The sequence below is a fragment of the Anopheles arabiensis genome, chromosome 2 (assembly GCF_016920715.1).
Source record: "Anopheles arabiensis isolate DONGOLA chromosome 2, AaraD3, whole genome shotgun sequence".
NCBI lineage: Eukaryota > Metazoa > Arthropoda > Insecta > Diptera > Culicidae > Anopheles > Anopheles arabiensis.
In genome coordinates, this window is record NC_053517.1 from 7,430,129 (window position 1) to 7,457,849 (window position 27,721).

General features: G+C 48.9%; 4 protein-coding genes across 9 annotated transcripts in view; all 4 read left to right on the top strand.

The window, feature by feature from the left end:
- Positions 1-5,016, top strand: part of LOC120894684 — a 178,282-nt gene extending 173,266 nt beyond the window's left edge. For all 3 annotated transcript variants that reach the window (XM_040297425.1, XM_040297427.1, XM_040297426.1), the window contains 2 exons: positions 2,370-2,639; positions 2,890-5,016. In XM_040297425.1, coding sequence (XP_040153359.1) covers positions 2,370-2,639; positions 2,890-3,318 — 699 coding nt within the window. In that variant the 3' untranslated portion in view covers positions 3,319-5,016. The remainder of the gene's footprint in view (positions 1-2,369; positions 2,640-2,889) is intronic.
- Positions 5,017-5,987: 971 nt separating this feature from the next.
- Positions 5,988-8,249, top strand: LOC120897261 (hexamerin-1.1-like). Its single transcript, XM_040301988.1, has one exon. The coding sequence runs from the start codon at positions 6,023-6,025 to the stop codon at positions 8,156-8,158; it is 2,136 nt and encodes a 711-aa protein (XP_040157922.1). The 5' UTR covers positions 5,988-6,022; the 3' UTR covers positions 8,159-8,249.
- A 5,315-nt stretch (positions 8,250-13,564) lies between these two features.
- Positions 13,565-19,450, top strand: LOC120896980. Of its 3 annotated transcripts, none has more exons than XM_040301534.1 (4): positions 13,565-14,785; positions 16,103-16,231; positions 18,707-18,775; positions 19,003-19,450. In XM_040301534.1, the coding sequence occupies exons 1-4, from the start codon at positions 14,596-14,598 to the stop codon at positions 19,104-19,106; spliced, it is 492 nt and encodes a 163-aa protein (XP_040157468.1). In that variant the 5' UTR covers positions 13,565-14,595; the 3' UTR covers positions 19,107-19,450. The 3 variants fall into 3 exon arrangements, with proteins under 3 accessions (XP_040157468.1, XP_040157467.1, XP_040157466.1); XM_040301533.1 differs by having other exon boundaries at positions 13,566-14,785; positions 18,707-18,787; XM_040301532.1 differs by having other exon boundaries at positions 13,571-14,785; positions 18,707-18,829.
- Positions 19,451-21,803: 2,353 nt separating this feature from the next.
- LOC120894075 (dynein heavy chain 10, axonemal) overlaps positions 21,804-27,721 on the top strand; it is a 38,829-nt gene continuing 32,911 nt past the window's right edge. For both annotated transcript variants that reach the window (XM_040296439.1, XM_040296440.1), the window contains exons 1-8: positions 21,804-22,208; positions 22,609-22,689; positions 25,662-25,700; positions 25,992-26,065; positions 26,230-26,353; positions 26,443-27,296; positions 27,371-27,482; positions 27,560-27,687. In XM_040296439.1, the coding sequence (XP_040152373.1) occupies positions 21,986-22,208; positions 22,609-22,689; positions 25,662-25,700; positions 25,992-26,065; positions 26,230-26,353; positions 26,443-27,296; positions 27,371-27,482; positions 27,560-27,687 (1,635 nt within the window). In that variant the 5' untranslated portion in view covers positions 21,804-21,985. The remainder of the gene's footprint in view (positions 22,209-22,608; positions 22,690-25,661; positions 25,701-25,991; positions 26,066-26,229; positions 26,354-26,442; positions 27,297-27,370; positions 27,483-27,559; positions 27,688-27,721) is intronic.

Below are 27,721 nucleotides of genomic sequence, written 5' to 3' on the forward strand. Positions count from 1 at the left end.
CTCGCTCCCCCCGGGGACAGGAAGCTCGCAATCACATTTTCCACTATCGTGCTGCAAAAGTGAGCTCATTATAAAACTTTTCATTCACCACAACTCCCCACACCGGTCCCAGTTGAAGCGTTGCCTCAATTGGCTCCGGTCACGATTTCATCGCTCACAGCATATCATCATTATTGTCCCTCCAAGCTTCCTCCAAGACCATCGACGACGCTTGGGAAGTGAACTGTACTCGTAGCAGCTGCTCGATGGTTGAAGCCAACCCTCCCAGCGGCGACCCAGGCAACAGATGATCCAATCGAAGCTGGAATCCCGCGGCTCGCAGCAAAAGAAAGCGCATACACTCGTCGGGTGTGCTTCGCGTCCCACTACTTTACGATTCCTGCTTCCGGCAACAACACCCGCTCGCCCGCTACGGGGCCTGTAACGCGCGCTTATCACGGGCCAGGATGGAAGTAATTACTGCCTAACTGCTGTAGAATTCATAAACATAATGAGAGAAATTATTTCCATCTTTCGTTATCTGCGCATTGTCTGGCGTCGTCCTTTCGGGAGGCAACCTTCTGCCTGGCGGGAGCTACCTTTTCTTTCATACCCCGTCATGAAGGCCACCGGGTCGAGCAGTTTGAACTTTCCGTAGTTGGATGGTGGAGTGCAGCACTGGGAGCGTCGGGTTTTAAACAACAGGTCGTTCTCCAGACGGTACGGCCACTCATTGGAGCCCTTTTTCTGGCAAACGAGAAGATTATTAAAATCCTTTATTCACCCGCCGATTGAGTCGCTTTGCAGAAGTTTCTGAACCCCGCCAGCTGGTTCGTTCGCTGTGCGGTGGATCTGTTTCCGTGCCATAAAATCAGCTGCCCCGATAATGGAGAGCCTAATTTTCTCAGTGCGGCCAATTGTAGCTGCCAGCCTGTAGGCCACTACACCACTCCGCAGTGCAGTCCAGCCCGGAAGTGGGGCCGGTAGTCATCGTTTCAAATCGAGTGCTGTTATAAAACGATTTCATACACACTGGACGCGGTTGGGCCATTTTTTCTTCCTCTTCAAGACAACTTCTCTCTATCTCTCTTTTTTCTCTCTCTCTCACTCTCTCTCGGTCGCTCGCTCGCTTTCTTTGTCTGCAATTGGTGTTACAATTCGCACCCGTTGTTGTAACCCTGCCTGGACCCCTTTTCCCGACACGATAATTAGTCGGGCTGGAAGCTGGCCCGAAGCACCCAGGAAGCACCACGAGTGATAAACCCACCAGTCCCATAAAGCACCGCGATAATTAAAGATAAAAACCCGGAGTCGGAAGCGGGTGAAAAAAAGTTGAATTGCTTCCTTGCAAGCGTCAGTGCTGGGTGTGCCGGCCTTTGGTGCGAAGTTTAGTCCCATTATTGTACGTAAACCTTACTCACCACTATTTGTACCATTGCTCGGTGGGAGTGCAAAAAAGGGCGCTAAAAGAAGAAGTACTCCGGGCTATTCTAAACCCTTCCCGTGCTCCTCCGTAGTGTGGTTTAAGGTTGGCTTTTTTTAGCTTGTCCATGTGCCCCGTGTGCTAGCTGCCGCCAGTAGTTTGATGAAAGTTGATGTACCACTTGCTGCCGGATGTTGCCACTCAGCGGGGGACGCTAATTTTCAGTGCCCACGGGTAGCGCGGAATTTGCTCGAGAGTGGGGTAGGAACTTGTGGTTTCCCAATTGGTGGTGGGATGACGTAATGTTTTGTTTTAGTTCATGCTTTTCCGCTGCTTTTTGTTGAAGTTTTTCGTGCAATTTTTGGTTGCTTGTTGGGGAACCGTGTAGCATAACATGTTGAGCAAGATTAATTATGTTCAAGAAAGAAGAGTCGAAACTGCGTTAAAAGTTTACCAAAAGAATCGTTTTTATCCATTTTTTATTTCAAAACAACCGATACAATGGAGGCGCTTGGTAGTTGACGCGTAACAAGTAATTATCAACGGCAAATCGTTCCTATAGCTGAATATGAATTAATTTCTTGGTGGATACCGGCATGCGTGTATCGCAATATTTGTAAAATACATACCAACCGTAGAAGTAGAATTAAAAAAGGAATAATCATTTTAATTTTATTATGATTTATTTCAAAACAATTAATTGTATTGGAAAAAGGGGAAATTTAGAATATTTTTGAGCAACAGGTTTATTTTCTCCAAACTGTATCACTACAGCCTAAAAACTCGCTCATATTCTAACCTCAAACATACGCCAGCGTACAAACGAATATAATTTTCCGACCGGATACGTGATTGCTATCTATTGCCACCCGAGCCTTCCATCCCGGGCGTTGTTTGATAACCATTTGTCTTTTTTTCTTTTATTTCTCCATCCGCTATTTCCCGTTGCTGGCGCACGCACACGCAGGGCACACAGTCGGACGCCACGTCGGTCACGCTGCGGGGCGTGACCCGCGACCTGACCGGCCAGTTCCAGTGCGAGGTGTCGGAGGACGCACCGCTCTTCCACACCGACATCCGGCAGGCGCGCATGCAGGTGGTCGAGCTGCCGAAGGAGGACCCGATGATGCAGCTGGACAAAACGCACATCACCACGCTGGACAATTTCCGGGCCGTCTGCACCGTGGGGACGTCCTTTCCGGCTGCCAACATTACCTGGTACATCAACACGAAGCGGGTAAGTTGTTGCGGGTGGTGTGTGGAGGAGGAAGAGAGGGGTGGATTGACAATCAATACAGATTATTTGCCGACCATAAATTGGAAGTGCACGGGATCCTATCGGGTCGGTTCTACTAGGAGCTTCGGCAACAAACATCGCTCGCAGTTTGTGCAACAGTTTGGTCAAATAAAGCAAGCAAACGGCCCTTTCCATGTTCCGTGCCCGGCACTGATGGTCTCTTCTTTTTGTTCTGTCCTTCACTTCACAGATTCATCGATCGCCGTACCAGCGCATCACGTACCGGTCGTACGAGGGGACGCCCACCTTCTCCTCGCTCGAGATGCTCCCGCACAGCCAGGTGCTGCAGGACATCTACCAGTCGATGCCACCATTCCACACCAGCCTCACGGTCATGTGCGAGATCTCCATCCTGCACATCTACACCAAGAGTGCCCAGCAGCGCATCCTGGTGAGCGATCTCGTCACGACCATCTCGCCCAATCTGCTCGGGCTGGATGGGTCGAACAATCGGCGGAAAAACAACGGCGACCCGGACAACTCACCGCTGACCGGAGGCGGTGGTCTGGCCGGCAGGCAACCCCGCTCACTGCTGTACGTGCTGGCGGTCGGGGCCGCACTGATGCATTGCTGGAACGGAGCTGCCCTGCTGTTGACGGATCGTGCATCCGGGTTGTGATTGGTGACTGCGCAAGTACTGTAAATATGAAAGCAAACTCGAGCAAACACACGCTACATTGCAAGCAAACCAACGTAAGAATAATACTACTACAAACACTAGAAAAGATCTTGATACTCAGTATAAGTAAGTATGTGTGTGTGTGCGTGTACGTGTGTGTAAGATGGAATGGGAAGCTAGTTATGTTATTTTGGATCTTTGTTTTGGTTTAATAATCTTCTCCGGCGTGAGGGAAAGACACGAAAGCGAAGAACAATAACTATTTCCCATTGCGGGTCTGGTCCGGGAGGCTCTAAGCATCCCAAACCTCCAGGAAGAAGGCTGTACGTGTAAATTGTATATGTATCTGTGCTCTGTTTTTGTCCCACGACAAAGAAGTAGAAGCTAAAACGATGACGCTATCACCGTACAGGCAAATTCGCTTTTCCAAATTTTCCAATTCTGTTTCCGTTCTATTCCCATGTTCATTCCTACGTAATGCATAAAATCGTTAAAATTCACACACGTTGGTGGACTAAGCAAGACACAGGGGCAACAAAACACTGTTTAGAAGCGTACCATGCTTGCTTTCCATTCCTTCCTTGCGGTAGGTAGGTGAGCGGCTCGAAATAAACCCGACCCGGCAACTTTACCGACAAAACACAGGACACACATTAGCCCTCTGCTCCCGTTTTTCCAGTACTTCCGAAAATGTATATGGTACTAGTAGTTTTGTAAAACGCTGATTGTACATGTAAAAAAAAAGAAAGACACACACCACTACACACATACGCTCAATACAACTTTCATTGCCACGAGAGTGAACGAAGTTGCGTTGTGTGTGGTGACGCTCAAACGCAAAAAAAAAGTAGACAGAAGAAAAAGGACAGAGACACAGAGGCAGTTTCTCCTTGCTGGCCAGGCTTAGTAGGCAGCTGCTGGGCAGCACTTATTGCGACAGTGTGTAGAAGGGGCAAGCTGAAACAGGGAGACACACGACACTAAAACTCTCGCACACACAGGACATGCTGGTAGTGGTACGACAGGGACTACTAGGCTTAAAAGGGGCCGTACGGGCATGTGCATGTGTGAGAGATGATCGTGCGAGAAAGAGGAAGTGAGACAGAACTTGCTTCCAGACTCCCGCTGTACAGTGCAGTAGGTGGGACATTTGTTAGCTGAGGCTGAGTAGACAAACAATGTAATTATTATTATCTGTTACTAACATGAATGTACTGGAACTAATCAATAAAGAAAAAAAAACAGCAAAGGAAAAAAAAACATTAAAACCAAACTAAACAAAATCAAGCCTCCGCAAAAGACGGACATTAGAGCAAGTAAAGGTAATAAGAGGGAAAAACAAAAACGTAAACAAACAGCTCGCAAAACACGCATTACCCGTTGTTTAGACTTTTTGATGGTTGTTTTGCATTGTGTTAGTATTTCCCCCCTCCCACTTCCATTTAACCAAATGTGTTTCCGTTGCAAATGTTCCAAACTTTTCCCATCCAATTACAATTACCAAGCGAAACGACATGCCCCGTCAATTGATGCCACGGCACAATGCGTGTGTATGTTAAAGCTTGCTCAAATCGGAACAATTCTCTCCAATCCGTGTGTGTTTGTGCGTGTGGGGAGGGAACGTGGTTGGAGACTGTTCCTTCAGTGCCAACAAATGGTGTAAAAGAAGAAGACAGAAAGGTAGGAGAAAATGGAAAATAAAGACGATAAAAAAAGAACGCTAGTATAGGACATTGGAAAAACAGATCGCTTCATACAAAGTAACAAAACAATAGTACGGTCGAATAAGGCAAAACCAAATGACATAACACAACCCCAAGGCGAACGAGGAGAAGCAAACAGAAAATGAAATGAAGCAAACAAATAAACAAATAAACTAAAACAGAACGTAAAATTCAGGGCATTTGAAAAAACGAAACTCGTGAACACATGTTGCATGACTTGTGCACTAAGAAATGGAAACATTGAAGCGAACGCAGACAGCTGACAGACAGGCTCGCGACTGTCTCGTGTACGAGCGCCAATAGATGGTTGTGTACTGGGAGGTGAATAGACCGGTCACTCAATAAATGCCACACCAGGGATAAAACTGTGTACGCCTGATCGTGCGCTTGCAGTGCGACGCGAACAGAGCCAATTCGATCGCTCGTACGAGATAGCAAAGCCGACAGGAAAACAAAAAACACAAACACAAAAAGTTAAGAGAATAAATATTATTATTAATAAAAACAAGTAAGCTTGTGATTTGTGTTGTTTTGTTTGGCTTGAGGGGGTGCTGTCCGAAATCGAGATTGTTCTTGTTTTGATGGCTACAAAGTCACCACCATTATCGCCCTAGCCAGAATGTCTGACGAGCGAGCCGGCCTGCGAATGTGACCCCCCGGCAAATGCTCTTATCGCTCATCCCACGAAATGCATCTGCACCACCTGAAGGTTATGTACTGCAAGCCAAAGAGCACCACGAGCGGTGTCGAACTGGTGTGCGCTTGTTTTGTTTCTGCATCGCCGAATTACCGCATCCCAATTATTGATAAGCAAACATTCGGCGGAAGGTCACGGGAGGGCTTGCTGATTGCTGGACGGTTGCCAACTGAGGTAAGCTTGACTGAGCGAGGTTCACTTTGCTATATAAGAAAGCGGTTCGCTCATCGAACGTTAGTCAGTCCCGGAATCTACCGAGCGCCGAACCGGACAGTGAAACACGATGCGATCGTTCCTAGCGATCACCGTGGTGTGCCTGCTGGCCTGTACCGCCAGCGGCTACTACATGACGAAGGAGGTCAAGTATGCGGACAAGCCGTTCCTGGAGAAGCAGAAGGCCATGCTGGAGATCTTCCAGTACGTGCACCAGCCGGAGCTGCACACGCACCTGTGGGACGACCAGAAGGCGTTCGATCTGGCCGCGTACAAGGAGCACTTCACCAAGCCGCAGGTCGTCGAGGAGTTCCTGCGCTTCTACAAGTACGGCTTGCTGCCGATGGAGGAGATCTTCTCCGTGTACAACGAGTACCATCGGGAGCAGGCGGTCGCCCTGTTCCATCTGTTCTACTACGCCAAGGATTGGGACACGTTCTACAAGACGATGGTGTGGGCCCGCTTCCACGTGAACGAGGGCATGTTTGTGTACGCGGTCACCGTGGCGGTGCTGCATCGGGCCGACATGCAGGGCATCGTGCTGCCGGCACCGTACGAGATCTACCCGTACTACTTCTTCAACGACGTCGTGATCAGCAAGGCGCAGCGCTACAAGATGCAGGGCTTCTATCGCATGAAGAAGGCCGACGGTGTGTACAGTGCGTTCATCCCGAGCAACTACACCGGGTACTACGTGCACAGCAATCCGGAGCAGCGCGTCAGCTACTTCATGGAGGATATTGGCCTGAACGCGTACTACTACTACTTCCACGCCGACTATCCGACCTGGATGGGCGGCAAGGAGTACGGACTGTACAAGGACCGGCGCGGTGAGTTCTATCTCTACCAGCACCAGCAGTTCCTGGCCCGCTACTATCTCGAGCGTCTGTCGAACGATCTCGGTACGATTCCGACCTTCTCCTGGTACGAGCCGATCGTGACCGGGTACTACCCGTACCTGCGCTACTACAACGGTGTGCCGTTCCCGGCCCGCGAAAACTACCACAACGGCTACACGGAGAAGCACGACGTGGTGCAGGAGATCACGGACTACGAGCGTCGCCTGATGGAGGCAATCGATTACGGATTCATCATCCTCCCGGACGGTACGTTCGTGAACATTACCACCCCGACCGGGGTGGAGTATCTGGGCAATCTGATCCAATCGAACGGCGACAGCGTGAACAAGCGCTTCTACGGCTACCTGGAGAAGGTGGCCAAGTTCTTCCTCGGCGGCTCGTTCGAGATGTTCAACGAGTTCCGCGCGGTGCCGAGCGTGCTCGAACGCTACGAGACGGCGATGCGCGATCCGGTGTTCTACCAGTTCTTCAAGCGCGTGATTGGCTTCTACTACCGCTATCTGGACACGCTGCCGAGCTACAAGTACGACGAGATTAACTTCCCCGGCGTGAAGCTCGAGACGGTCGAGATGGACAAGCTGGTCACGTACTTCGACAACTTCGATGCGGACATCACGAACGCCGTCGATGTGGAGGTGTTCGACGAAAACACGATGAAGGCGGGCGAGATGAAGAAGTTCGGCAAGATGGCCCACTACCAGGGCGAAGACTTTGTGCTGTACGCGCGCATGCCCCGCCTCAACCATCTGCCGTTCTCGTTCAAGCTGAACGTCGTGTCGGACAAGCCGCAGAAGGCGGTGGTGCTGGTGTTCCTCGGCCCGAAGTACGACCAGTACGGTAACGCTTACAGCGTGAACGCTAACCGCGAGAACTTCTTCCAGCTCGACCACTTCCTGGTCGATCTGGTGGCGGGCGAGAATGCGATCACACGCAACTCGCAGGACTTCAGCTGGTTCGTCAAGGACCGCACGACCTACTTCGACCTGTACAAGCAGGTGATGCAGGCGTACAACGGTGACTACAAGTTCCCGCTCGACATGTCCGAGGCGCACTGCGGCTTCCCGGCCCGCCTGATGCTGCCGAAGGGCAAGAAGGGCGGCATGCCGTTCCAGTTCTTCTTCATGATTGCCCCGTACCATGCGCCGGAGGTCGAGCGCTTCACCGGCTACGATCAGACGCTTTCCTGCGGCGTTGGTTCCGGCGCGCGCTACATCGATGCGCTGCCGTTCGGCTATCCGTTCAATCGCAAGATCAACGAGGCTACCTGGTTCACGCCGAACATGGTGTACTACGACACGATGATCTTCCACAAGAGCGAAACGGAGGTCAACTCGGTCGTTGTCTAGGCACGCGCCAGCAGCGGTTTGCTTTGGTTTGAGTAGAATGAGCGATGTTTGGGTTTTTGTTTGCAGTTAATAAATTAAACGTACAATCAGAGTCACTTGAACGCTTCATTTCAGTCTACCGAACAGGGAGTTGCTACTTACATCACAAAAATCTCACATATTCATTATGTAGAAGAGGCAACTTTCATCTATATAAGGTAAAGCAAGAGGTGATGAAGATGTTTGGAGTACATTGTTTGCCAAAAGTTTTTGAATGGTGAAATATTCAACATTTATTAAATTTATTGTCAGGTGAGCAGACGTTTCTCCGTTTCTAAAACTACCATAGGAACGGTATATTTAATTGGGCGTACTTGAAGTGTAAGACATGGTATATTACAAGTGGACATTTTTTAGGCGAGTGTGCAACACTCTTCGACTCGATGAAGCAATCGAATATTAACTTAGTTAACTTAATATTAACTTAGCATTAGTTTTTTAATAATATATATGAATTTTAGAGGCCATGCAAAATCCAAAAGCAACTGTACCTCAGATGTGTATCAACTTCAAACGATGATTAAATAATTGGATAAGCTTTCAATCTGCTCCTAGCATCCTGTCCGGCACAACACTTGTGCAAAGTTATAATTGTATGCAGACAAGCTCAATAGTTGCATATTAAATCGAAACTAACCAAGCTTCAAGGGAATAAAACGCAATTCGAAGAATGCAACCAACAGTCTTGATGGCTCTGAGCTAGAGGAACCTGTTCAGCCGTAGGCTACAATTCACTCGGCAAGGCGGAAATTGGAATCAAAGGAATACCTCCAGTTTAATTAATGTTTCGTATGCTTGGTATTCCAGCGTGTGGTCGTGTTGGCTTGTGTTGAAGCGTGATTTTATTCGCTCAATTTAAAAATAATTACTATGCAAAACGTGTATATTGATTGGATTTTTCGAACGTGAAGAAGGCATTTTAATCACGTGATTAGGCGCTTCTCCCCTTCAATCGTAATAGAAAGAGGCTTCCTCTACATGACTTTAACTTGCACCGACAATGCATATTAAACGCATACACTTTAAAACTATAAAACGATTGAAAAGCAACACTATCGAGTGACACTTGTTTGGTGTTTTATTTAAATCCCGTTCCTGCTTGTCCCTCGATTCCCCCGAAAGCCCCTTTTTGCCCAGTACCACCACCGGTATGTGCCGATGTACAAAAGAGTTGCACAAATTGATTTACACATGATGCACTCACCGAACCAGGCCAGTCCACACGTTTCAATCTCCATTAATCATAGCAAGTGCACTCGAATCGCTCGACAGCTTGGGCCGGGATCCGATCTACCGTATCGATGCGTGCATCAATGCCTTTTTGCGCAACGTTTTCAATTGCATGTGTGTGTGTGTGTGTTCGTGTGAAACAATTTATCAAACTCCCACGTGCTCCCAGCCGCCCGTGCCGGCAAACTGCGCCCTCCCACCCCAAAGGGATCGACGGTGACAACTCGCGGAGGTGTTTAGTAATTGATTCGGATAGTAATTGTGGCAGCAATCCAATCCCGGGAGTTGGGTCGGAACAGTTTTATCAATTGATGTCGGTTATTTTAACCCTCCCGATGATTGTCGGTCACCGGGTGCCACGCAGGGGGGTTTCCACGCAGGTGGGGAAGAGCTCACACGGAACGGCAGGGAAAAAGTCGACAGAGGCACAACCTCAATGCAAAATTCCCTTCCGGGTGTTGCTTCTAGTTTAACGTTGAAATCACATTACGAGATGCACCCGACGCGGTTACTCTTTAGCAACAAGCGCCCTTTAATGTTGAATGAGCGTTTGATGCGACCAACGAGCAAGCCGAACTGTAGCACTCTTGCTCAATTCCCACCAAATCCAAAGCAGTTGAGCCTGAGTGGAGGTTTTGGAGGCGATTCGATCCGGCTCAGTGTGGGTGTATGTGTGCGGGTGTGTATGTGCGCAATAGATTTAATTCATGATTTGCATAATTCATACCGAGTGGCAAGCGGGATTCAACGACCCACGGGCTCCTAGTAGTGGTGGTTTTGTGGTTTGATTTGCGTGCAACAGACCCCCGGCCGTCTAGAAATGTTATCGAATTTCCACCAAACGGGGCCGTTCGTGGAGCATTTCCGAAATCTAATCATAATTAGATGAACAATCCGGCCAAACGGTAATGGCAGGTCATGGTTGGATAAAAATAGATCCTGCCAAACGGCCGAGCGAGTGGCTTCACGTTTGACACTGGAATCACTGGCCAATAGACATACACACACACACACACACACACTCACCGATTCGGGTTGGTGTGTTGCACCGCAGTTGCGGTTGACATTAGCCGGAATGCAGTTTGACGGATCGACGCTCAGCTGCTCAATATTGCAATGCCATTGACTCCGGGACGATTTCCGATTGTTTGCAGCCGGATAATAATCATTTCGGTACGGTATGCAAATCGGCAGGGGCACAATGTCGGGGGGCCGGCCTGATTCGGGCTTCGGGGTGAGGTTAAGCTCAGCTTTCACAGGTCCTGGAGTCGATGGAGCCGGACATCGATTGGAATCAATAATTTAAGTACAGGTTTAACTATGAATGGGCTTGATATTTGCATTGACATTTTATCCGATTACTGATGATGAATCTTTTGCGGTCCGGCGGGAAAGCGCCACTGATGCTGGTACCGGTCAACCGTGCTGAAGTGTGCAGCGGGTCTTGCTCCGAGATCTGTGGCATGCGTGGGGTTGGTTTGTTTGAGTGAGTGGATAGGTTTGTGTGAACAATGGTTGATAATTATTTGGCTGGAAGATTATCGGCCGGATTTTCTTTCGATGCCTTCCAGACAAAAGCGGTTTTGATTGGTCTGACGCTTCGGTTTGTGTCGGTAATCTTTTGATTGGGTCTTTAGGTAATTAAAATTCCTTTTTTCATGATCTTGACCTGTATTGAAAAGCTCTTATCAACCTGAAGCGGAGAATATTGACATCTCGGGCAGATATAAAGAACGTATTAGTAGTATCAATGGATACCATTTAGTAACCTTGGATCTGTTTAAGGGCTATATAACATACTTCGGGGGTATGTAATAAATCCATAGTGCTTGTAAACGCTTGTAAACTGATTCTGAACCATTTCCATATAACCGATCATAGAACCATACCGGTTCTGGTCACAAACCCATACTGGATCTGATTTTCAATCCATATCGGTCCTATAATAGATTCTGAACCCTCGATTCTGAGTCTTGGAACTGATCCTGGATCTGGACTTATCTCGATCCTCTTCCTGTCCCTGAGCCCATATCGGTCCAAGAACTTGTGTATAACTCATACCGATCTAGGAGCTGTTCCTTAATCTATACCGGTCTTGGAACTGATTGCGAATTAATATCCACTCAGTATTTAATTACGCAATCATATAGATCCTAACCTATACCTATTTTACTCAAATTCAAGTACTGTACCTGGACCTGTTCTAGTCAAGAAGCTAATTGCAAGCCAGTCCCAGTCAAGGAACCTGTCCAGTATCTACTCCGAACCATTTGTTTAACCCCGGAAGTAATTTCAAAAGAGGTCTTATAGATCGCGCTATAGATTTAGCGATTCTAGTAGCCAGGATATATCAAAACAAGTGTGAGTGAGCATTGGTGTACCGAGATGTGTGTATAATAAACTCCTTATGATGAAAACTTGCTGCAAATGGATTCAGTTTTAGGATCGATTATTTTAACTTAAAGCAATAAAATATCGATGACAAAAATAGAATATATTTAAAGCATTTCCTGAAAACATGTACATTGGAAGTATTGATACATGAGCTCAATGTTCAACGTGTTTTCAATGACAATATTTCCACAACGCACACAAAAACAATGCGTTGCAGCAATATATTTTGTTTAGCTGGACAACTGTTCACACTGTTACGATACAAAAAAAAACGGAATCCCTTCAACAGCTTAAAACAACACATCCCACCAACAGCCTCTAAAAAGGGCCAAACAAATTCCCAGCCCCGTGAACATGCATGTAATTCGAATCTGATCAAAATTAAACAATCCGAACTAACCTGCCTGCCACCCCCCACGCGGTCGGCTATGATGGTGACGCTGTACAACGTCCAATGCCACTCAGCACACTCGCAATATCCGACCACACTTTTTAGCGTCGCATTATTGCACGGCTCATGTTTCCGCTCCGATGTTTCTGCATCCTAGCCCCCATTCGCACCGCCCCGTTTTAATCCAATAAAATGCACCAAATTACCAAAAACCATGTCACCTATCGCGTACAAGCATCTACAATCGATTACGCTAGAAAAAGAGCTGAAGAGAGAGAGAAAGAGAGAGAGAGAGAGAGGGAGAGAGAGAGAAAGAAATAGAAAGAGCGAGCGCTTTGGATCCCTTATCCTGCGTTGGCAAATAATCGTTTTATTGGACCGATTATTATGTGGGTGCATTGACACAAGTCAAATCTGTCCTAATGGGTACCGCGCTCGTACACCTCTTCCCCTTTCTTCCCAGTTCCCAGCGAGTTGATTATTTTATTCTCACAATGAGACTACCATCATCATCGCACCAAAAAACTGGCAGGCACTGCCATGGGGGTAACTTCACCTCATCGAGCCCAGCACGGGGGAACAAAAACTGATCCGACACGCCTGTCAAACGGATTATTTCACGCGGTACAGTCAACCGTTGAGCCATCGCACATGTAACTAACATGAGTTCCGGAAGGAAGGGTGCAAGAAGATGCGGGGGTTTAGTGACTTGCCAGCCCAGCGACGAGACAAACGCGGCTCAGGCTACGTGCAGCGGTACACCACTGGTGGGCTTTCTACTTTTTTGTTACACTTTCACACTAAACCCCACGCTGAACGACTGTAAAAATAGAGAGAGAGAGCACGGTGATGGGTGGTGTTGGGAAGTTCCTGGGTGGGTAACATAAAAAGTTAATTACTTTTCGCGACCTCCAGCACCACCGCCGACGTACGCGAACGATTTCTTCTGGCAAGGACGTAAGCAGCGCCCGTAGAGGAGCAGGCAAAACGCGTTGTGTGGGAAAGTTCGTGTCTTACACGCCTCAGAGCGTCAGTAATCGTTTCCACGCCTTTTGGGAAGAATTTAGAGCACCGTTCAACTCACACGCCCACAAACACACACACACATGAGGGGGAAGGGATTTGGGTTAGGAGTTTTCCCGGTACGTGGAAAAGCGCACCGTACCGCACCGAAGCCGTTGCGTTCAATAGGCTCAGTTAGGATAGGCGCGGATCATCCGTCCCGGTCGAAGCCCGAAAGTATTTTTCGGTTCTTTTCCGTGGAAAACCTCCAAGTGAGTGCGTGTGGCATGGCTGTGTTTGTGTATGTGCTACCGATCGGTAGCGCGCGCCATTCGAAGGCGGTGTGTGGCCTTACAATTGCTACCAGAGCCCCGACTGTCACTTCGATACGCACCACGGTGAGGCGTGCACAGTAGCATTCGGGAGGACGGACCATTTTTATGGGAAAACTTATACCACCCGCCATCGGTGTGGCCCTAGTGCTAGTGTGAACGTCTTCATCTCTGGCCGTTCGTGGCATTTCGGGGAGAAAGGATAATTAATTTGCGCTCTGGTGGTGTGCCGAAACGATCCCGCGCAGTGACATCCAATCCACGCGGATCGCGGTCGTGTTTCGGGGGCTCCGTTGCGAATTATCCCGGAAAGCTCAGCGCAGCTAACTTTAACGTAATAAAACACACCGACAAACACCGAACGCTGCTACTAATTAGTCGCCCGGCTCCTTGCCGACGGTGTCATTCGGTGGTGCCCTGGCTGCCCTGTCTACGTGCCGCGGATGCAGAAACCGAGCACACAGCTCCAGCACGAGGCAGCGTGGTGTGAACAACTTCGTCCACCAACCACTGTCGTCTACTGTTCGTGATTCTAAAGCCAAAAAAAGGAAGTGATCGCGTGTATGTGTGTGTGTGTATGTGTGTGGCTGCATGTTTAAAACTATTCCGGGAGCAGCTGGATTGTTCATATCGAACGTTTTCGCGGCTTTCACACGTTAGGAAAATCAAACCACAAACTTCTACCACGTCGCTGTATTGGGTACGGACGGACGGTTCAGTGCGGTGAAGGGAAAAGTCCAATCCAGCGTGCACCAACACGTGAGAGTTCGTTGTCTTTTTCCTTTTCCTTTTTTTTTGCTGGCTGCAATCTGGAAAACCTTCCCCATCGACAGAGTGGACGCGTTAAGATAGTGTGTAATTACAACATCAACAACTCGGTGCAACGGGGAAGACCCTGAGATAGAAAGGAAGAGAGTGACCGTGTTCCGTGAGCCTTTGTGTGTCTGTTAGACACCTTTTGCTTGGCCACCGTTTGCCGTTACACCGGCTCGGACCGCGAATCCGAGCGCGCCTCCCTTCCGCCCAAAAGGTTGCTTAAAATTCTGGCAATGATCTTTGGTGATTTAGTATGCTGCGTGCATTTTGTGGTTCTGTTGCAAAGCTGCATTGGCGCACTGGTGGCACCTCCGGCAGTGGCGGATGGGCCGGTGGCAGCGCCACTCCTGCAGCAGCCGCCGGTCGGGACGCTGCTGCCGACAAACCGTAGCAGTCGGTACACGGAACCGACCCTACCCGGAGGTTAGTAGCTCTGCGAGATCTGCTTAAAGTTGTCGATGGTGGCGGCCGAGGAAGGAAGTAGGAAGGATGCAAACGCACACCGGGACGTGATCCTTATACCTCTTTCCCCCCCCCCTCCCCAAACGGCTCATCGTGTGTGTTATGTGCTTTTTTCTTTGGGATGTATGAGGGAAGGTTTTACGTTAAGCTCGGACTCGACTCTTGCCCGAATGCCGAATGGCACATGCCTGCACGTACATCTCGGCCAGGACACTGTACCGTACGTGAGGACCGTTTAATACCTGGTGCGGGGAAAATGGGAAAGATGGAGATCGTGGCGGTGGTTGTTCATTAGAGTGGCGATCCTCAAACTGGAAAAAGCGGCGGTGATAAAGGGGGAGTAGGAAAACAACGCGAGTGCATTTATGGTACGGAAGAAACTGTTTATAATGTCGGTGACAGTGGTCACATGTTTTGTCCGCAGTCACACACTGGACCGCCCGTACGATACGCGCATAGGTGTTGTGATATGCGGTGCATTGTGTTTTTGTCGCAATTTGCAATGTCCTTTGTTGACGTTTAAAGTTTTCAATTGTTTGCTTTAAATTGTGATTCACGTTTTTAAGGGCGTTTTATGATGGAAGTATTGGTTTAGAGTGCACTCTGTTCTGTTTGTGGCTCAGAAGTTTCTGTTCGATGTTTGTACGTGCGAAAAAGCATTGATTTATCTTATTCTTCATGCACTCCACGATGAGCTGATTTAAATCTTAATTGTTCAACACACTTCTTGCGCTCTTCAAAAAATCTTGTCCTCATTACTTTAATTGCTTTTCAGCGACTTGATCGATTACTTTCTTTGGCAAGCGCTTGAATATTAAACGAATCCACTAGCCCGTCACAAATCTCTGGCATTCGGGTTTCCTTTCACCTTCCCTTTGCACCGTGCGATAATTAATTCATTCGATTAAATCCCCCTAAACGACGCACAGTGCACCGATTCTATGCGATCGATTGGCTTTCCCTCTAATCCTTTCGTGTGCGAAAAAAAAAACAAAACTGCACAAAAGAATACGTACCACCCTTCCTACCTCACAGAAAGAAAAAAAACAGCACAAAACAACATCCTTTCTCTGTGTGAAGTCAAATTTTACCGAGCATTTGAGTGCGCTGCTCACGAGACGATACGAACGAGCGAACGAACGGAAACGCCAAATCACATCCTTTACGACACGCCGTACTGTGTGCTGCTCACTTTACGCTTTCTTCTCTCACCCCTCCACTGCGCTGCACGATTCTGTTCCGATTGACCGGTTGGCTGCCCGCTGAAACCCTTCGCAGAGCTGAACGACTACTGCCGAACGGCACAGGACTGCCGACAGTACGCCCATGTGTGTGACACCCGCAAGCAGACGTGCGACTGTGCCGAAGGATACCGGCCGGACGAGACGAATCGGGCCTGTCTCGGGGGTGAGTAAAGCAATACCGTAAGCGCTGGAGTTAGGATCTCCCCGGTCCCTGTTGCAGCCGAAGAAGTAGTACCGAAATAAGTGAATTTTCGTTTTCACACTTTACACACACACGCACACACACACACACATACGGCATGTTCAAACGAGCACGCAAACGGGCCATTTCCGAAATGGACATAGACTCGTCTAGCACTCGCCACACAGTCTCCCCATGTCCCACAAAAGCTGGCAGGGATAGAGATGCATGATTGAGACCATTGTATCTTAATAACACGCACCCGAAGGCACACTACACTTCTGCCCCTGCTTGCCGCAGGACACAGAGCTACAACAGTACCACAAAGTGCGTAGAGAGAAAGAGAGTGAGAGCGAGCCTGTCCATAACGTACTGCAGTTTGTGCGACCCAGAACCTGGCCGTCCGTTTTGCAATATCCAACCGGTCTACGGATGTGTCAATTTCCTTCCTTCACTTAGGCATGTCCCATCGATGTCGATCGTTTCGTTTCGGGCTTTAGAAACTCACCAGCCGAGACCCTATCGATTGGAGTGGAACGGAGGGGGTGGACACACGGGTATGGCGAGACCGTGGCAGCGTACATTGCAATAAATTTCACCATCACCCAGAGGCAGGCGGAGCTTAATATTCATCGCATACAATTCCGGCTACATTTGTTTATCGTTTTGAGCAATGATTTTGAAATGCAGCAGAGAGAGAACAAACGGTTTGGTGGTGTACAGCGTCCCACATCCGGCAGGTTGAGGCTAGAAGCAATGATGCTTCTTGATGCTTTTAAAAGTGAAGCAATAAACTGAAATCCCCTCCCAACACCGTTGCAAGTAGGGCGATTTGTTGCAAAAACGGAGCTTCTTCGATCCGACAAGTAGCAGAGCTTCACCCAAAACCGGGGTATAACTGGGATGCTTCGACGTTTGCAAGTGTATTTAAATTGCGCTATTTGTTTGTGTCGATGGCAGTGTCTAATGGTGCTTTTGTCACTCGTCGTCGGCTGCATTCACTCCAGGTGCATTGTCTTGTGCCGTCATCGACTCGCTTCCTCGAATGTTTGCTGCTCTGCCAGTTTCTTTGCTTGTTTTGTGCTACTTTTTCTTTTAGATGCCACACACTATCGAACGAAGTTCGAACACGGCACTCGGCAAGTCCTTGCCTTTGCGCTTGTTTCGGCTTATCTGCTGGAGAAGATTGCTTCCTGCACGATTCGTACGCGCGACGTCAATAATTCTGTGCAAATTTGAGTACACGCTTGCTACACGCAGCAAAGCATCCGAGCATCCGGGGTGAATCCTTTCCCAGCAGAAGGTAATCCGCTCTTCCTGCAGACCGGGAAGGGGGGGGGAATGTCTCAACTTCAGCTCCAAAATAACAACCGGCACAAAAATAGCTCCACAAACAAGCACACAAAGCTCGCTTCCTCTCAAACCAGCGCCGCAAAACAATGCCGACTAATCGGTCGGTGCACCGCCACCGAGCTTCGTTCGGTGCGTTTTTCCCCCCGGTTTTCCGTCTCGCTGACTCAGACATTCACTTAGAGGCTTAGTGTCTTAAGGTTTAGTGCTTCGGAAGAAAGGCACACCGGTTCCCGTTTTGTTGCACTTTGTTTTGTGCAAAAAAAGAGATAGAGAGATAGAGAGAGAGAGAGAGAGAGAGAGAGAGATCGGTAGTACGATGGGCATTAGATTCAAAACGAACCGGAGGAAATAGGCGAACATAATCGAATTTGCTGGCACTACTCCACTTTGTTCTGCTTCTGTTTTATCCTTTTAGCAGAGAAGAAGAACACAGTCTCACACACACACACACACACACACACACACACACACACACACACACACACACACACACAAACACACGCGCACTCACATCCATACACTCATGATCGGTGTTGCGTTCCAGATGATTGGCTCGTTGATTGGTTGCCAGCTCAGAAGCTCTTGTTCGTTTTGGCCGAGCGAAACGTTTCGAAAGTGCACTAGAGTGCTACGCGGCTGCAGCATCAAAACTGCGTCTTACAGTTTCGTGCAACGTATGCAAAAGTGTCTTCGCATTTGTTTGCGATCTTTGCGGGGCACTCCGCTTTCCATCCGCTTTCCATCCGAGCAAGAGCAGGAGAGTACCTCTCGTACCATCTCTTTGTACCGAAAGGTTGTTTGTCTGACCCACAAAACCCCACCAGTACGGTTGGCAAATATTTGGAAATTGGATCTCAATCTTGCTGCTTCGCACATCCGATAAAGAGTGCATTTAATGCATAGGGAGTGCAGATTCTTTTTCTCTCTCTCTTTCTGTCGTGCTAGAGATTGAACCATAAATAGTTCCTCAAGTTCCTCTAGTAGCAAGAAGCAACGCATTTCACTTCTAGCATTGTGCTTCGTTGTAATCAATAATAATACGAATCTTACTTTTCTCTCTCTCTCTGTCTCTGCTACATCTACTGTCCCATCTCCCATCTCCAGCCGTTGGACGTCGATGTTTGTACGACAGCCACTGCATCACGAACGCGTACTGCAAGGGACAAATGATCTGTACGTGCAAGCGTGAGTACGGTTTCCTCACCGATGATAACTGGTCATGTCAAGGTAATTTATCACCCGCACTATTACGTGTTACCCGCTAGATCCATCTCGCTCGCCCTGCGGGGGACAACAATCTCCATTGCCCACGAAGAAACGGCTTCGTCCTGTAACTGTAAGCACTTACCTTTTTTTTTATTTCTCTCTTTGTTTACCGGTTTTTTGCCATGTTTTCTTAGCATCATCTGCGAGGGCATCTTCAAAAATCAACCCAACTCAACTGCTGGCACTCGTGCTCGTGCTGACGTGGTGGAGCGTACCAGGCACCAGGGCACTATTGTGAGAAGAATGGATGCATTTATTGTAAGATTTAATTAAAGCCTTCTACCCCCCCCCCCCCTGCAAGAAGAAAAGAAAGCACACCGATGCAACCGGATAACAGACGGAGTCTTTTATTGGCCGTTAAATATTCTTCCGATGCACATCTGCCATGCACCTGGGCCCAGGGCTACCCTGCACACAAAGGGTAGCTTCCAAGTGGCATCGGCATCTTCAATAAGCCTTCCAGGACACCGTGGTTACCCGCCCGAAGACACTGAAAAGCGTTCATTCCACTTACCAGCCTCTTGGCTGGATGTACTGGAAAGAAATGCACGAATAGAGAGAGGAGAGAGAGAGAGAGAGAGAAAAAAAAAACACAGCAAAGCAAGTGCATTTCAGCTTCCGATAAATCTGCATTGTCCCTTTTGCTCAACCCACACTCCACGCCGAAGTGCTGTACGTTGTCTGCGAAAGCGAGTCGTCCCGGGCCAAGTCGGCAGCGCCAGAGAAAATGAAGGCATCAGCTGTCGATGTAAAATCGAAATAAGATTAGTTTATTCGTGAAGTGCATTCTCATTTCGCTCTCCCCCCCCCCCCCCCTTTGCTGATGCCAGAATCCAATAAAACCCCGAAGCGGCTGGGCTTTGTTCCTGGGCTGCTGGAGACGAGCCCTTGCTTGGACTCGCCGGCACCCGGATCGGAAGCACGTTGCCCGGGGAGAGGGACCGGATGCAACCCGCACTTCAACCGAACTCGAACGGAAGTGGGAAACGAATCGGCGGCACTGCAGGAAGTCGTGCCACGAGCACAGAGTGAAGAATAAATATTCCTTTGCTTACAAATAAATGTCGAAATTGGGAACCGGGTGGTGGTGGTGGGTACCCCGTTGGTGGTGAATGTGTTTGCTGTTTGTGCCGTTCGGCAGAACAAATGTTGGGTGAACGTGTCCCGACGTACTTTCTTTGCATTCTTTTGCGGGAAGAAAAATTCGACACCGCCAGCAGCTGAAGCAGCCACATTCTCGCCCACATATGCCGAAGAAGGAAAACGAGGGATGTGTGGGTGTTTTGTGTGGGTCCTCGAGCATTCGACCTGCCTGCCGAGTTAGTTGTGCAAATCGGACGAAGAGTTGATTGTTTCCGTTCGGTAAATATTGTTTTCCATACAGCATATGATCGTTAAATTGTGAACAGGCTCCTTATCGAATGTTTGCCCTGCGTGTGTGTGTGTGTGTGCTTTATAGTTGAAAAATGTATAAAATACAGAAGGAAAATAAACAAATAAATATAAAAAAATTATCCTTTGCCCGTTTGTTTTTTTTTGCGTTTCAATTTATTTTGTATCAATAATGCATATCAATATTTTGCAAACATAAACATGATTGTAGGCCGTCCGATGGGCGGTTCAATCCCGATATTGATATCGATAAATTATGAAAACGTTAGCACACCCAGGACGTGCGATGGTGTTTGGCTTTGGCTTCCGTTTTCTTCGCCCGCCACGCGCACACAGCGGCGCACTATTTTGACAAAAGCATTTGAACGGCAAATATCATTGATATGTGTAATAATAATATCACATCAGTTAATGATTTCGAAACACCGATGCAAGCTCGCATTTTGCGAACCGCTCCACCCCCCCCCCTGCCCCGTACCCTATCGTGGGGCTAATGATTGCTAATTTATACAGTACCAGCTGCTATCTGGTGTCATACGCCACGTGTGAAACCGATACCCTGATTGACGGGCGAACCGACGAAGGGCCAAGGCTGGTCCACGGGTGCGCCGTAGCTCCCAGCACGCCCCCCTGCATAGCTTTGTTGTCGTTGAGAAAGGCAACACACGAAAAAAAAACGAGCAACCGTGGTGCCAGAAACGACACAAATTAGCGCACAATATTGGAATAATATAAATTTCAATAATTAATTTTATTTATAAATTCACTTAAAACCCCCAAAATCAATTACCATCGCATGCTCATTGCCAGCCCGGCGTTCGCATTTGCTCGTTGGCCACGTACCTACCGGGCGCGGGCAGCAGAGGAGGGAATACGAAAACTCATTTCATTTACCTTTTCACCCGTGCGTGTGCACCCCGTACTGCATTGTTCTGGGTGCGTGGTCCCGGGAAATTGTTCGCATTTCACCTGCACTGGTGAAGTTCCCGACCATTTCGGGATAAAAATGTGTTTTTATTTATCCAACTCATATGGCAGAGTGTGACCGTCCGGGCAAACGACACGTGACGGGACCTTCGCATCACGATTAAGGTGAAAACATAATTCCAATAAATGTTAATTGATGCCAAATTTTATTTACGATTTCGTGTACGTGTGGGCCCAGCCGGCCCTTGCACCGAGCTAAGTATGTGTGTGTATGGCCCGGAAATGGCGCCAGGGTGGAAGTAATTTGATTTCCGCGTTGCATCAATTTACATTCCATGCGGGTAAGCATGTAAGGAGCCGCAGCGTCGGTTGCAGTTTTTTAATTAACGTACGAAACACTTGACAATAGTTGTTTTTTGTTTGTCCAACGGATAGGACACACTCTATAATGAGTTTCGCAGAATAGCAGCAACCAAACAACGCACGCACACTGTGTCATGTTGCGAAGGAGCAGATCACCATGGCGCTGGGCTAGGACGCGGCGGTTGCTATGGACGCTTGGATTGTTTTATTTGAACGCCGTCTGGACTCTGGGCGTGGAAACGGGGTGATTTTCTTCACTTCCATTCGAGTAGTGCTGTGGTACGGTGTGTGTATGCGTTTCCATTTTTGCAACTGTTGTCGCCGAACGAACGAAAGAATCCTCTTTGTAACCTGTAGCGAGAAGGAAACCATTTTGAAGCCGTGTTTCGTACGTTTTTTTTTCCGAGTGATTGTGTGTGATTGTCGCGCGCCGGGATGGATTTCCGTGCCATCTGGATACGGGACCGGCTGTGCAAGATATTGGGCGTGTTTGAGCCGCGCTACATCGACACGGTGCTGAACGAGTTGTACGACGAGCTGGTCGCCTTCCTGGACGATGCCGTCACCGACCAGCGGGACGACCACAAGCGCATCCTGTTCGCGTACCGTACGTTTTACGAGCGGCTGATCGAGGAGAAGGTGACCGCATTCGAGCCAGGTACGGTATTGGCAAAAGGGACCCCGGGACCCCTGTCACATTCTTCGCGTGTGCCTTGCGCTCACCGTCTCACCCTTCTTTCTTCTCTTTCTCTGTTTCATAACGCATTTTTCGGACTTTGGAAAAAAACACCACCACCCGAAAACGTGGGTCAATCGTAAATCTTGCACTGCGGCCATTCGGACCCTTCCCTCCTCCCCCCACCAACCCGGTGGGAGCTCGTTCGAAACGCATGAATGATGGGCGGGCGATCCCTACAAATATTATATGCATGTAAAACATGGCAATCATCAAAAACGCCTGCCTGCTCGGATCGGACCAACTCGACTTTTGTTCGGGCTATGATTAAACATCCAACCCCTTCCCCCTGCACCGTTTTGTTGGGCCGAGGGTTACGTAGTTACGGCCGGAGCAGCCCAACCCGCCGGCTCGGACCAACCGGAACAGACGCAAAAGGAGAAGAAAGGCAAAAAGGCTAAAGGTGGGTAATTTTTCGTTGCGTCCATTCGGGAAGGACTCGTGCGCGCGGCGCCACCTGTTCGACGAAGCGGAGCGGTCGTGGTGGGGGACGCGTCGTTGTAACAATCTCTCTTATCAATGTGCTTCACCAGTCCCTCTCCCTTCTCCGTCCATCTTGGGTGCAGTTTGCTCGCATACATCCATATGAGTAATAGCCAGGGCTGGTACGCCCTTTTCAGGCCTCAAGTCAGAGAGAGAGAGAGAGAGCAGAAAGACTCCCCAGAAATCTCTAGTACTACTGTCTACTTCCAACTGCAACTTCATACACACACACACACACACCCACTAATGCATCCTGCTCCACCAGCAACGTATCTCGTTTATATTCTCGAATGGATTTATTCGTTTCGGCCATCGCCCCGGCTCTCCGATGCGCTGCGGCCCTTCAACTGCACAAGTCTCGGCAGACCGGTGAAATTATGACACTTTCATCTAGTCAGGCCGTAAATTACCGATGTCATTCGATTGCTTCCTTGCTGCCGCCGGCCCCGCCGCTTCCTTCCCACGTTCGAGTGGACTCAGCAAAAGCGACAAGCCACGAACCCCTTTTTGCACCACAAAAAAAGAAAGGTGCGAGAGCAAGCTATCTTCGGGAAGTAGTTTTTAGAGGACTCACACTCACCAAAAAAAAGCAAACCACACTTCATACTGTGTTAGGTCTGCAAAGGTTTGAAACGGCCCTGCTAATCGATGGCTAGGGTGCAAAGGGTGAAGAAAAACTTTCACGAATCACCTTTTGCGTCCTTTCCTGTCCGGAGCACTGCTTGCACACACCTTTCTGATCGTTTTTGAGGTTGGCTTTCGCCACTTTTGGAGGGGTTTTTTTTTTGGTACCTTTCACTCTGACCGAACCCAGTTCTGGCCGCGACACCTTCCACGAAAAGTTTCTTTTCCCCGTGAACCCTCAAACTTTCAAATCCTTTTTTCTTGGTGTGTGTGTTTTTTTGTTAATGTTTCGTGTCGCCACTACGCCAACTTCCCGCTCGAGAGGCCGAACTAAGCTTTACCTTTCCCTTTCACCGATGCATTCAGGGTTTGGTTTTGCCCGAATGCTGGTGCCACCATTGTTTCATCACATAAATTTTCCGGCAGATCTTCTCGTGCGAAAAATGACTTTTGGAGTACGTTATGAATGCATGATTTCCTCCATTTTGTGCGACGCGAGATCGTTCCTTATATACTTTGCTTGCTTTTCCACCACCGGAAGGGTTAAGAAGCACCGGTAGTGTGGCAATGGACGTTCACCGGATGCATTTACCGTGTCTTACTGCTAGCAAAGGGGTACAGATTATGCATCTTATCTGCATTTTTGCAGACAGTTGTGTGCCTCGTAAGATGGGAGGACCATTATATAGCACGGTTGCATGTACAGCTCAGTGAGCGATTCGTCTCTGTAGAAAGGAGTGGAATTGAGTTTGAGATTTCCTTTTTAATTAATGTTCAAAAGAAGCATCAACTCGAATGGTGAATGACATCTGAACGGGTCTGGTGGAGTAATTGAAATCACTACTTACTAACAGCATTCTTTATGGCGAAAGTTCGTTTTCGTTTCGTTTATGCCACATTTTTACTACTTTCTATAATCATTCCATAACTCCGTTTCGATCCATAGCAGGACATTGACTTCCTTCTTGATCCTACACTTTATTGGAATGATATAAATAATCCCCAGAGGTGTAAAAAGGCCACAAGCTACTAGTTTACGGCACACACACACAAAACAGTCACAATTCAAACAATTGGCTTCAATAAACCGTGTTTTGTTTTTCCTGCTCAACAACAAACAACCTTCTAAATGTACTATCCGCCAGCAAAGGACGTGATGAACAGGCACAATAACACACACACACAAACACTCACACACAGACGTCCTCAGTGCGCCCGAGGATCAACTCTCTACACTGCAAAGGAAATGAATACGGATGTGAGCCTGGCTGCCTTTCATATCCTGCAGGCAACGCGTTCGGGAAAGGTTAATTTGATTTATTTATGTTTTTCTTTCGATCGTTCGAACCCCCACACCCGTTCATCGCCGTGATGGGGCGTAGTGTGTGTGTGGGTTGTAAACTACAACCTTTCTACCTTCTCTTTTCCCGCCTCCCACACGCACACAGTGAAGGAGCGTCGGTCACTTTTAGGGGTAAGCATGTCCCATGGCATGGCGTCGTGCGCAAACATTGTGGGTACCCTTTTACGTGTTTTGCTGTTTGTCTCGAGCCGTCTTCAGGCACGCATTCGAGCAAAGGATGCAGCAGCAAGGGAGAGACGGCCAATATTAATAGCATTATTGTGTCGCTATGGGGGTATTGCAAAAATGTTCCACCATGTGCCTGAAGTGTCTGCAACCCACCCCCCCAGATTGTATGCAACCGTGCTCGGCAACATCGAGACGCCATCAATGAGTGGTGGCGCTGGTTGTTCCGTTGATAGAATTGCTCCTTTTCGAGAGTAGCTCCAGCAGAGACCGTAACTGCTGCTGTTGCCACTGTTGGTGTTGATATGTTCGACGATGCTCACTGGAAGCTGGCTGTGACGCGCTTTCTTAATTATAACATTTTACATCATGCTCTTGTTTGCAGCGTCGGTAGCGAATCTCCTCTAGACAATATTTACCTTCCGTTAGTATAACATGCTTCAATTTGCTTACTACATATTTCTCCCGCCGACTAACACAGGTCCTGCCGACGACGGAGATGATGGCAGTAAGTGCATACGCACGGCATGGAAATCATGTCGCTATTAATTGCTGCACATAGTTAGCACTTAATTAAGTTATAGCCAAACACTGCACAACAGCTAGTAGAGTGAATGTCTCTTTTAATTTCCGTGTGTGCGCATGTTGTTATTTTGTTTTAAACAAGTGTCACTGGTGTTGAATTTATGTTTCCTGCAGTGAAGGATTTCTAATAACAACTTTCCCACTCCCTCCCGCAGGCAAGAAAAAAGGCAAACTCAAGAAAGGGAAGAAAGGAGGTACGTATTGTGAAAGCGGCCACACTATGAATGGCAAAGTTGCACCCTAGCGCCATCGAGAGGGCGTGCATAAAGCACAACACTACAATGCGCACTAATGCACAGCGGCGCGTTGCAAAACATCCACTGATAGCAATTAGTCCGGCTGGTTGATTCGCACGCCAGGCGAGGGGAGGGTACCGTCACCCATCGTCAGCTTCGTTCTAATTAAAAAATCCTTCCTTATCCACTCCTCCCCCCCCCACCCGATGCATCGCTTGCCCTCGATGCGGCAACAACTTTTCTAATTAGACGCTGACCATGAGATTACTGGAGATGCCGGATTCCTTGGGGCTAGCAACGATAATGAGCTGGTGGAAGTTACGGTAAGTTCGGCGAAACGCTCCCGCTTGAGCTCTGATGACGTTGTTTAAATGAGCAGCGCGAACAAACAGCCCCCCCCCCTTGCTCCCCTTCTATTGCACGCTGTTTTTTATGTTACATTGTACGCTAATGGAAAAGTGATGTCGTTGTTGTTTGCCCGCACTAGAAAATTGTGCCGACATCGATCAAAACACCAATCGTTCACATTTGCTTCGGCATCATCCCGGAGGAGAAGATTGATCCAAACGTCCGGTACGTGTACATGGTTCGGCGACTCTGCACACCCATCGGTACGTATGAAGGTAGCAAAGGCTGGCTGGCCTTAACGTTTGTAGCAAAATTTGGCGTAATCATATCGCGGGTAATACTCTAATCCCAGGCACATTCCAAAACCTCGAGGACTGCGTGGCGGAAATGCCGCGTAAAGTGATCGTCGGCTGCATTAGGGGCAACCTGATACACAACGCGAAGGAAATGCTGGAGCGCATCTACCGGCCCGGCGTGGAGTTTCAGTTTCACGAGCCGAACACGAGGCGCCCCAAGCCGGAAAAGAGCGTCAGTGTGGAGGAGCAGGACGAAGCGGCGGCGGCTGCTGGGGCTGATCGCTCCGCCAGCAGGACCAGCGTCGGCCTGATCGACTACACCCGTCCGTCCGACTTTCGCATGAAGGCGATGCAGGCGAAGCAGCTGTCACCGAGCGCGGCCTTGCGCGAAGAGTCGGCGCTGGAAAACAGCAGCCGCCAGTCGCTGGCCGACACGCCCAGCAGCGAGTCGAACCTGACGCAAACGAAGGCGTCCGAGTCGACGACCGGCGATAGTGATGCGCGGGCGTTGCCGCTCCCGCAAACGTCCACCGAGCGGTGGAACACGCTGCTGGAGGAGTCGAAGCTGAAGGGCGAGGCGCGGCTGACCGCCAAACAGCAGCCGGCGAAGCCCTCGGCCGAAACGAGCGCCCCGGAGGAAAGCCCCATGAAACAGAACCTCGAGGCGAATCTGGAGAAGTTTATCGACACCCTCCAGTGGACGATCGATCACGTGGAGTGTGCGTTCGGGCTGCCCACGCAGTACAATGCGCCGCACCAGGAGAACATCACCGTGGACGAGGATAAGTTTAAAATCAAGGTCGACATCGGGAAGACGAGCATCGAGGAGCTGACCACGCTGCAGCTGGAGGAGATCGTCGAAGGGTGGTCCATCTACATCGGGAAGGTGTTGCGCGAGTCCAACGAGAAGGTACAAGCGCCGGATTGGCAACTGGAGCTTTCACATTGTAGAATAATGTCCTCTGGCTGACGTTTGTCTCACAGGAACCGACCGATTGCACACCGATGGCCGAGTATAATCTATGGGTGGAGCGGGAATTGCAGTACAATTCCATCATCGAGCAGCTGAAGGCACCGTTTGTGATTCAGGTTTTCGGTACGGGGTCACCCGATTGGTCACTGTAACTTATGGGTACGGACGCTAATGAAAACCTTCCCACTGCTTACTTTTAGACGCCTTGAAGGACAACCAGAGCCCCATCATGAAGGCGTGGCCGGACCGGTTCCGCAAGCTAAAGGAGGCGCTGTGCTTGGCCCGGGAAAACGTCGAGCACCTGGCCATGCTTCAAAGCTATCTCGAGGTAAGCTGCGGGGGTTCCCGTTGTTATTACATCT

Bases quoted from the DNA above. Each gene is read 5' to 3' on its own strand.
- LOC120896980 (XM_040301532.1), top strand. From the start codon at position 14,596: ATGATCTTTGGTGATTTAGTATGCTGCGTGCATTTTGTGGTTCTGTTG. The intron at 16,232-18,706 runs GTGAGTAAAGCA...TCCCATCTCCAG, and splicing joins GAATCGGGCCTGTCTCGGGG to CCGTTGGACGTCGATGTTTG. The intron at 18,830-19,002 runs GTAATTTATCAC...ATGTTTTCTTAG, and splicing joins TGATAACTGGTCATGTCAAG to CATCATCTGCGAGGGCATCT.
- LOC120897261 (XM_040301988.1), top strand. From the start codon at position 6,023: ATGCGATCGTTCCTAGCGATCACCGTGGTGTGCCTGCTGGCCTGTACC.